Genomic DNA, 10,266 nt, shown 5'->3' with positions numbered 1-10,266 from the left:
ACAGAATTTAATACCAAGAAACTTTCAAACTGGACATCACAAAGGAAGTCTTCCATCCCAAAAAATCACAGGTGCTTCAAGCACAACACGGTGAGGTTTATGATGGAAAGCTACCTCTGAAAGCTGAACTGAAAGCTTAATTTTATACTGGATTCCTTATTATTTTAAATACAAACAAATCAATGAACAAAGAAAATGATGAGATGTTAAGAGCTTAAATGCAGAGATTTATATGTATTCTTAAAAAATATACAATAAGAACTCTTAAAAAATGTAATATGAACTTTATTTCATGTATCATTCCATAGTCATTTGGATATGAGAATAAATACAACAAAACCTTTAAGTTACCGAAGGTGGGAGATATATATCTGAACAGAATTCTCTGTCAAAGTGACATAAATCATCTTGGAGATTACCGAACCATTTGACTTCAAATTCTGTGGCTGATGCAGTTACCAATGATGACAGCGCTGAAGGGCCTATGCATTTTACCTCACCCTGAAATTCCTCTTTTAGTTTTTCTGGTATAAGATCCTGCCCCATAACCTGCAAACAAAGTAAGAAAGATGGGAAACAAGAAAATAACTTGCAGAGAAAACACCAAATATGACATAAATAACAGATTTTTACAAGAAAAGCCCTTGACACATGAACCACATGCTGTCCAGGAGAAGTTTCCAAGTCACGATCAAGTTGTCTGCCTGTTGCATTCTGCAATAAACACGGAGAACTGAGAACCCAAGCTCCACAGCTGCACAACCCCGCCCAGCTTCTGGCTACGCTCGTACGGGGGGATTTTCACTCTCTAAGTACCAGCAGAAATCTCAACACCAACTCTGCGTTCAATGCTCACCTTGCAACAGCACCAACACTCTGATCTCTGCCTGGTGGGTCTCGGACCAAGTGACGCAAGGAGAGAAGTTTCTTTCCCCAACCTTTTCAAAACCTGAGCTACTCTGCATGCTGCTGCCCTCTTATGGATGAAATCCCACAAGACTGCCTGCCAACCCGGCAATGGCTTGGCTTTCACTAACTTAAAGCTGTAATACCGACGGCAAAGTTAGAATCTCGCTGTCTTCCTTTTGTTCCTAAAGATAAAAGTTAAAAACTCTATAAATAGCACCAAAAATGTTTAATCTTTATGAATAAAGTCATGCAATGTTACTCTCCTCCTTTGTATTTCTTTAAAACTAGAACCCAGTACATCAAACCGAATGAAGAAATCACGTAAAAGGATGCCTCTGGCTTTTTCTGAAAATGTTTAATACTTTTTCTGGAAGTGTTTAATACTGCTGTGGCCATCAAAGTAACCTCCACTTCCATTTCATACTTGTGATTCACTTTGTGGCATCTAAAATTCCTGAGATAAAATCTGCATCCCAGGAAATGCACAGCGATGATGCATCTGCAAATACAGGTCCGATGAGAAACTTAACAACCCTGACCATTCCCGAAAGGAGAATCTCAGCAGAGCAGAGATACACCTACATGACACAAGCCAGGGCTATATAGGTATCACTGTCAGTTCCAGATAACACACTACCAGGGCAACCCGCCCCAGCTAATTTACCTTTCTTCCTGGCACAGTTAATTAGCTGAAGGGAGCGTCACACTTGCAGGACTTTGTGCCTGAACTGGCTCGGGTACCTCAACCAGCCTACGTACAGCTGAGAACTTGCACACAATGAAATACCCCCTTACCTTGGTCATTAACAGCAAGGAGTTTTCATTGAAACTAAGTCGTGCCACTTCGTCATCAATTTCTTTTTGACCTTTTATGTTATTCTCTAGTGCAAAGGACGACTGTTGCAACTGGGTAAGCTGAAGTAAAAGCCTGAAATGAAAAAGGCAGTTAATAAAAGGCACAGCTGGCAAAAGAGTAAGTCAGCAAACCTAAACCCAAACAAACTATAATACTTTAAAAACAGCTCTTCTTCCTGACTTTTGCCAAGCGCAAAAACTGCAAAGAAATAAATACATCCGTATCAATCTACTATGGGTACGATATATCTGTGCTGTGACAGAAGTCCTAAGAAGTACTTTTGAAAACCAACATGTCAAGCACCTCTGGTTGCTCTGCGCAAACGTTTTTCTCCACATGTATTCACCACACAATTCAAAAGTGAAGCTCAGATCTGCTAGCGCTAACTGCAGTACATCAGGTGTCCCACATCCCTAGTAAGGCCTAACAAGACAGCAGCGCATTTTTGCCTATGGCAGTGATTATCTTTGTAATCTGAAAAGCTAGAAATTTGGGGGGTTTAGACAAATATCAAACATCCGCCCCACATAGGCCAACCCTGGAATATTTTCTAAAATCTTTCATCACAGTTTTATGTTCAAGGCAGTGCCCCAGAAGTCACCACCATGATTCGGTGAAGGTTAAACGCTGTGCTCACAACGTGGCTTCACATCATGGAGTGACCCCATCACCAACAGCTCAACCAGAGAGAGCAGTGGCAGTTTCCAGAGTCCTCCTCACACAAGGACTGTAAAACATGTCAGCAGAGGAAATATCTCAGTATATTCAACCAAGGGACTACTGGGACTTAGCAGTATCACTACTGAAGCTTTAATTCAAGCTTTACGCATAAAGAACAACAAGAATTTCTTGTATCACATTTACCAAAGTTAAATGAAGCACGTTATAATAAAAGTGTATATTTTTATGAAGAGAAGACTTGAGATCTTAGATGAAAGTTTTCATTTGAGCATTATAAACATCAAAATTTACAAGTCTGAGCCAAAAAAACATTTGTAAATTCAGTAAAGTTTTGACTGGGAAATTCAAAGTAAAGTATTTTTAATATTTAAAGCGTTTTTGTTTCAGAATTCGCTAATGTAATGTAAGAAAGAATGAAAATTAAACAAAACCATTTCTCCAATTTTATTTTTTGTTGACAAAACTAGAAGAGTCAATTATTCATGATGCTTTAACACACAACCTTATTTCCTACAAAATCCCTTTTCCAGGTGCAATTTATCCTGCACATATGTTTATGCAACATCCACACCTCACTTAAAATCCAACAGACCTGAAAATATTAGACAACCTAGTTAATGTGTAAGCCCTGGGCAGAGGAGAAGCTTCCCCTGGACAAGTGTATCTGCAAATATAAACCACAATAACACTTTGTGAAACTGTGCAGCCAAGCAAGGAAATCCCACGATTTATAATTGTCTCAATGCTGAACCACACACACTGAAGCAAGCAACACAAATTATTTTAATATGAATGTAGCTTTAATATTCAATATCAGTACTAAATCTATTAACTTCTTCCAAGTAGCAATTAAAGTTACCGTCTCTGAGTTATAGGGCAGTTATAAAGTGTTCTCTGCAAACATTTTTGGAAGTTCATAAAATGGCTTTAAATACGTTCAGTGACTAATACATTACTGAGAGGCAAGAGGGGGGAAAAAAATCCAAGACTATTTTAACAAAAACAGATCCTAATTATCTCTTTGAAAGATTATGTTTTGGGGATTTTTGTTGTGTGCAAGAGTTTTAGGAAAAGAGGGAAGAAAAAGAAAGAGCATTTTAATGCAGCTCTGTCAATCAGCTGTCACAGAGTTCATTTTTCAACCTCATCCATTATGCAGATTGGGGTATTATTATAAAATACATTTTCACTCAAGCGTGAGGCTTCAAGCAAATAAGACAGGTGGCACTCGCAGAAGGAAGACTGGCTGGCCTTCCCTTTGGGGCACTTCTGCTGCTGCATCTTTAATACCAAACCAGGAAACAGCCATGCTCTAACAGGCTGTTGTATATAATGACTTGAAAAGATTCATATAATAAGGTCATTAAAAACCGCTTTACTTCTCAACAGTGCATGACACTGGTTTACTCCTTCCACTCAGATTTAGGTTGTTCACGGCTACCATGCTAGTGGATTTTGCTTTTTAGATCTGAAGCAATAGCAGGGTGCTTCTAAGTCAGTGTTGCCAATGCCAAAACAAGCATTTAAATTGAAAATGCAAACTGAAAACATTAAGGCTGGGAAAAATATGCTTTAAAACGTTCTCTATTGGGAGAAGTTAACGTTATTCCAAGAGTATGTTTAGTTACCTTGCTCTAATAAAGGAGGCACATGCCTTTATCCCAACTTTCTTCGACATGTTCTGCTCCCAGGCCTCGGAGGCTATGCATTTCCCTTCATCCGTCCTTTCCGGTTCTTCCAAAGTGCAGAGGAATTCTTCTACAGCTTGGCTGCTCCTACAAGTCACTGCATTCTCCCTCTTTGTTTCTGTAGCAAGGCTGGACCGAGGGCCCTCTTTCTGGTCATCTGATCTGTGAGGCTGCAAATTAATCTCTCTTCCAGTTGATGTTTTGAAACTATTATCACTTACACTAACCTCTTCAGACTGATTTGGATTTGTTTCTGGAATGACTAATGGAGACAAACTCTGTAAAAGACTCGTATAAGCTTCAGCAAGTAACTTCCAGTACCAAGGATGGAAAGGATGTAAGCAGATCAGTTGCTGCAGACACGTGATCTTTTTTTCTACATTTTCCAGGCCCTGGTAAATGGCAAACTGCAGGTTGAGAACCGTCGTTAAGTGATCTGTGTTAGTAGCGCTGTTTCTCTAGAAACAAAAGATAGTAGATTAAAAACCGAAGTAGAACAGAATCATCCTTCAGAGCTAAGAAGATGTCTCCCTGAATAATATAACACACAAATATCACTAAAGGTAATTTTTAAATTGTGCAAAACTGGGCTCTTAATTTTAAATGATACAACGTGACACAGATCATGCACGATCAAGCTGACAGCATTACCTCTAGCTGCCTTGTCCCAGTCTGAAAGGCAGGAAGGCCCCAAATGTTATCATTTGTTTATTTGCCTTCAGAGTTTTATACAGATGCCCTTCTTTGTAGTATAAACACCTTTTGTATAAAATAAACAGCAGCAGTAAAATTCTAGCAGACTTCAGAGCCTCTGGACTTTTTCCTTTATGAGAAAAACTCAATTTGTGATTAGATACTCTTCTTGGTGGCAGTTTGGCAGCAAGTATATGGAAATAAAAGGGAGTTTTGAACCATCACTTTTATAGTGGAAAGATTTAAGCATTCATTTATCCCCTTTCTTATAATTCCTATTACATTACATTAATTCTGCCTGGCAGAGCATGATATTTAGTCCCTTCCAGGACTACCAGCCTCCCTGCACAGGGAGCTCATTGTGGTACAGGGTGTTCTGATTTCTAAAGAGTGATTATATCTGCAGTGACAGTTACCCTCTGTTTACCAAATACTCGGAGCACTGAACATCCTGAAGGATTATACACTTGAAGATTATTTTTCCAGAAAATGGTCTATATACTACTGGCAATATTTTCAAGTTCAAGGCCTAAAAGAAAGATTGCATTATTTACCATTTTTTCTGCAATATCCAGAGCCTCCTTATGCCTTCCTAGGCGAGATAAACACCGAGCCTGGCCCTCTTGGACATCTCGTCTCATTGCAATGTTACTGGGAGGTAAGAGCAGTAAGCAGTTCGAGTATTCACACAGGGCTTTCTAGTAGTGTCGACAAAAAGAAAAGCCAAACAGAACAGAGAGAGGTTTTCATTTAAAGGTAAGCCTCACAGTATGTTTTGTTCATGACTACAGTCACAAAAGGAATTCAGAAGCTGAAGCCCACATTTTCATTTCTCTGGACTCAGCTACCACCAATGCTAGCAACACATGAGGGCCCCGGTACTACACAGCCAAGCCTAGACGGCGATGAGCAACCTCAATCCTCACTCCTGTTGAAGCCTTGGCAGGATTCACCACACATCTGTCCACCTCTCCCCCATCAGACCTGATCCAGAAGGGATTATCCACCTACCTGGGCAACCTGTGACACAAGGCGCCTTTCCCCCAGCTACCAACTCAATGATCAGAGCACTCATCCTAAATTTGGGGGACTTTGTTTCAAATCCATGACATTCTCTATGGGAAGGTTTGAACCTGCAAGCACCTCACCTCACCTCACCTGAATAATCAGCAAGTTGGAGAATACCACAGGGAAGGTGAACCTCCATTGTTCCTGTAGGGTAGTTCTAATTTGCATGAAATTATTAAATATTAATTGGGCTAAGGAAAAAGACAAGAATGAGCAATACTTCTGTAGCTTAATGCTCAGGGCACTTGTGAGGACTCCAAATAACATTTAAATACATTAAATTAAGTATTCAGTGAAGCTAAGACTGGAATCTTGGTTCCTCCCCCTCCATGTGAGTGCTCAGACCAGAAGACTAAAGAGCAGTGCTCATTCTCCCATCTCTCAAAATGAATATTTAATTATTCCTTGCAAACTTGAATGGTTCTAACAGAAAGAGCGCCCAGACGACATACCCTAAATACTTCCTAGCAAAACGGCTGAAATATTTTTCTTCCTGGTGTTAAGTTCGCATTCCTTCTCAAGCAAAAGAGGGAGCTCCCCGTGGCCCAGTGAGTGCAGCAGCCACTGGTGAAAATGTAATTTTGTGTACAGTCTGGTTCTGTTTCTGGTAATTTCATGTGCAGTCTGGTTCTGGTTCTGTCACAGTGATCCAGGTTAGCACTAGAACTGAAAACTAGACATTTTTAACATGGATCACTGCGACAGAAGAGGGTTAGGATGCAACGGTCTGTTCCACTAGCAGACCTGAGGGGGTGTCATTCTCCCCTGAGAGGGCAGCATAGCGCACAGCAAGGAGCAATCTGCTCTTCCTGAGGGTCAGCAGCCATGTCTGGCCGCAGCCTCAGGCATCTCTCTTCTCAGCACACTTTTATGAATCCCTTCAGGGCATCTCAGCCGAGACTGGAAAGCATCTGTCGGGTATAGACAAGGCAACAGTAGTGCTGGAATAACATTAAAAAGCAGAAGTCAGTGCCAACTGAGGTACAAAAAGATCCACAAATCCGATGGGCAAGGCGAAAGGAGTGGAGTCAGAAGTCAGCCTGAGGGCTTTGAAATCAGGGAGCCTGTAATGCAAACCATAGCCTGGAACAAGATGCTATTACAGTTGAGACAAAGGCAGAAGCAGCTGATTTTGACCAGGAAACAAGGAAACAAAGGACTTGATCCCGCAACTAAGGACTACAGAGGCAGGAGAGCATCGATAATCAGGAATGTGGCTCAGGAAGTAGGCAGTGAGGACAGAGTCTAGGACTATAGCAGGCAGGAACAGAAATGGGGAACATAAATGCACCCCAGAGGCACAACTAGCCATTCAGAGAGAGGGGAGGCAGCAGAGAGGTCGGACAATTAATGATGAGGCTCATAAGCCAAGTGTCAGGAGCCTGACAACTACAGTCAGCTTTCACCGGACAGCGGGGGGAGCTCTGAGAAAGGTGAGCAGCAGCCAGGTGGCTGCCAGCGATCTGACAGCCTTTGTGCAACAGGGTATTATCCCCAGGAGCAGAGAAATGCACATGCTTAACTCTGGCTGACCATGACTTTCATGACCACAAACACCAGCTCTGCTCACTGCTGAACCACTCGGATGTGCAAGCCTGATCTGGATCAGCTCCGGGTGCAGAGCGGCATTTCTGGCCAGTTTACATCGACTTCACGCTGACTCCTGGAAAGATGATACTGGGCTGGGGGAGCTTGCCAGAACACAGTTATCCGTCGTGGCCTGACCGCAGCTCAGCCGGCAGGACGGCTCTTTGCCAGGTCACCACGACTGCCCGTGGGGTTGTCAGGCTTTCAGCACAAACGAGGAGCCATCAAGCTGGACGTACCCACGCCACAGACCCTAGCACCTCCAGGCCGTGGCTCAGCCGGGCGGCTTTTATACAAACATACGCACACATTCACTCAGCACACCGGGGCCTAGAGGATCACCCCAGTTTATATCTCCGCAACTGCCACCGACGAGGGCCCAGGCCCCAGGCCGTGCGAGAGCCCTGGAAATACCTCGAACTCCTGCTGCCGGTAGGCCCAGTCCGCCCGGAACTTGCTGGCCGTCAGCCCGCCGGCGCATTCCCCGCCGTCCGCCTCGCCGTGAAACCACTGCGGGCACAGCGCAGGCCCGTCAGGGGGGCCGAGGCCGCCCCCGCCGTGCCCGGGCCGCCCCTCCGGCCGCTCCCGCCGGGCCCGCCCGCCGCCCCCCGCCGCCCCCGGCTGCTCACACGGGGCTCGCAGTGCTTGGCGCCGCAGGGCGGCCCGGCCCCGCCGCCCGGGCCCCGCTCCCGGCTCGGGGCGAAGAGGGAGTCCTCGAACTGCCAGCCCAGCAGCGGCTCCATCCCGCCGCTCCGCCCGGAGCGGCCCCCCGCCGCGCGGCGGCAGCGCGCCCCCTGCCGGGCCGCCGCTCCGGGAGGGCCAGCGAGGGCGGTGGGGCGGCGGAGGCGAGCCTCCGGGGGGCACCGAGGCAGGGGCGGCGCGGGCTAGAGGGGACGCGGCGGGCAGCGGCCATCTTAGGCCGGGCGGTGTGGAGAGGCTGCGGCGCGCCGCCCGCCGGGAGCTGTAGTCCCGACCGCCGCGCCCGGGCCCGGCTCCCTCCGGCCCTGCCCGCCGGCTGCCTGAGGCGGGCGTCCCCAGAAGGCGCCGACCCCCCCCCCCCCCCGGTACACGGGCTGGGAGATGCGAGCCGGCTGCGGTAGGGCAGTCCTTGCGCCAAACCGCCGCCCGCCAGGCGGGGAGCGCCGCTAGGCCGGGGCGCTGACTGGAAACGGGGGCGGTGGCAGCCCGGGCGCCCCTGGCCTGGCCGAGGGCGAGCCCACCGAGCGAAGCGAGAGCAGAGGGAGGCCCTGAGGCTTCCCGGCGTTTGCCCGATGGTTTTGGATGGGTGGTAAACGGGTGCGGCCTGTGCTGCCCAACGGGCAGAGCCCGGCTCTGGCAAGGAGTTCGGTCTCGAGTCACCGCAATGGAAATGCTGGAAGATCCTGTAACAAATACTTGAACCAAAGTGTCCCATGCTTTGATAAATTAATTGCATAATTGTAGACTTGTTCTGTTAGTGTCTTGGCCCAGTGCCTGTGCGGGGGTGGGTGAGAATGTATTTCGGTAACTTTTCCATTTGATTTTGGTTCTGCCCCAAAGCAGATGAGAAAACTTGTGAAATCTCAGGCTTTCCAAGACAAGATTTCCCAAAGACCCCTGCACTGTGCTATGGGAAAAGAGGACATGTCAAAGTAAAGACTGATCCTAGAGCTTTGTCAAGACGTAAAGACTCAGGCACACCGTTGATCATTAATGGCACCTAGGTCAAGTTGTAGCTACCCCAGTTGTACACCCTGCCTCATGATATAACTGTACACAGAGTGAGTTGTGAGTGTACTGCAGTGCTGTTCCCTCTCTCTGCCTCGAGAGTCCGTTCATCCAGGAAGGTCCATTTTGTCCCATCTAATCACCATGCAGGTTTGGAGAAGGTGAGCTGGAAAGTCTTGTACTTCCTTAATCTGAAAAATGGACTCATGAACCTGTCTACACCAGAACAGCTTTTGATGCCAAAGCGCTGCTCGTATGGATAATTGTAAAGGTTTTGTTCTAGTGGACATGTAAAATACAGGTTCTTGGTTTGGGTTTTTTTGTTCTAAGTGGATACATGCTCAAAATATCCTTCCATACCAGCACAGCTACGACTGGATGTAGCATCAGCTGGCATAAATCCCTGGGTAGAAACTCAACTTTGGCAGGCAGATTCAATCAGAAAATAAAAGGGGATTGAGGTTTCTTTTGCTTTTAAACTTGCTGTTTGGCAAATAAGCCCTCCTGAAGCTGCTTAGGAAGGAAGTATGGAGAGAATCAGGTGTTTACTCGACATGCTTTGGTCGTCTTGCTACAAGTGTCAAGGTAGGCGAGCAGAGTCAGAGCTGCTTGGATGTGCGCAGCAAAACCATCTGGCTTCCTCCTGCCCGCAGACCGATGTGACGAGCTCCTGCAGGACAGAGGCAGCGCGCACAGGAGGCAGGCTGCAGAGGTTAGCATTCGTGTCTGAACAGTTACAGCGTCTGCACTCCTCCTCACATACACTGGACATATGTGTTCCTTTCCCGCTCCTCCAGGACTGCCGGTTACGCTGCAACACACCAGTCTAACAAGCCAAGCACGAAAATCCAGCAAGACAATTAAGAGCAAAGAAAAAAGAAGAAAAACCAAAAAAGCAACATGAGTAATCAAAGTGAAATGTGGCCCCAGCTCAAAGAGCAAGGCACTCCCAGGGGCAAATCCCAGAGCAGCCGGTTGGCTGCCAGCTTGGATTGCGGAGTCCTCCAGGGCTGGGGGTTTCAGCCGTTGTTGCCTCTGAGGATACCAACATGGTCTGCAAAGGCTCTGTGTTGCAAT

The 10,266-nt window shown here is 46.3% G+C and overlaps 1 protein-coding gene across 3 annotated transcripts; it reads right to left on the bottom strand.

Annotated features, from left to right (window-relative positions):
• Nucleotides 1-264: 264 nt before the first annotated feature.
• Nucleotides 265-8,266, bottom strand: LOC309597529 (uncharacterized protein C8orf76). Of its 3 annotated transcripts, none has more exons than XM_082327042.1 (6): nt 8,112-8,262; nt 7,897-7,992; nt 5,382-5,525; nt 4,075-4,592; nt 1,705-1,837; nt 265-549 (listed from the first exon to the last, which is right to left on the bottom strand). In XM_082327042.1, exons 1-6 carry the CDS (start codon nt 8,223-8,225, stop codon nt 343-345), a joined length of 1,212 nt encoding a protein of 403 aa, XP_082183168.1. In that variant the 5' UTR covers nt 8,226-8,262; the 3' UTR covers nt 265-342. The 3 variants fall into 3 exon arrangements, with proteins under 3 accessions (XP_082183168.1, XP_082183169.1, XP_082183170.1); XM_082327044.1 differs by lacking the exon at nt 265-549 and adding an exon at nt 574-1,091; XM_082327043.1 differs by lacking the exon at nt 5,382-5,525 and having other exon boundaries at nt 8,112-8,266.
• Between the last annotated feature and the right edge of the window lie 2,000 nt (nt 8,267-10,266).

This window comes from Platalea leucorodia, assembly GCF_965183815.1.
Source record: "Platalea leucorodia genome assembly, chromosome: 1".
Lineage (NCBI taxonomy): Eukaryota > Metazoa > Chordata > Aves > Pelecaniformes > Threskiornithidae > Platalea > Platalea leucorodia.
This window is presented reverse-complemented; position numbering and strand designations above follow the sequence as displayed.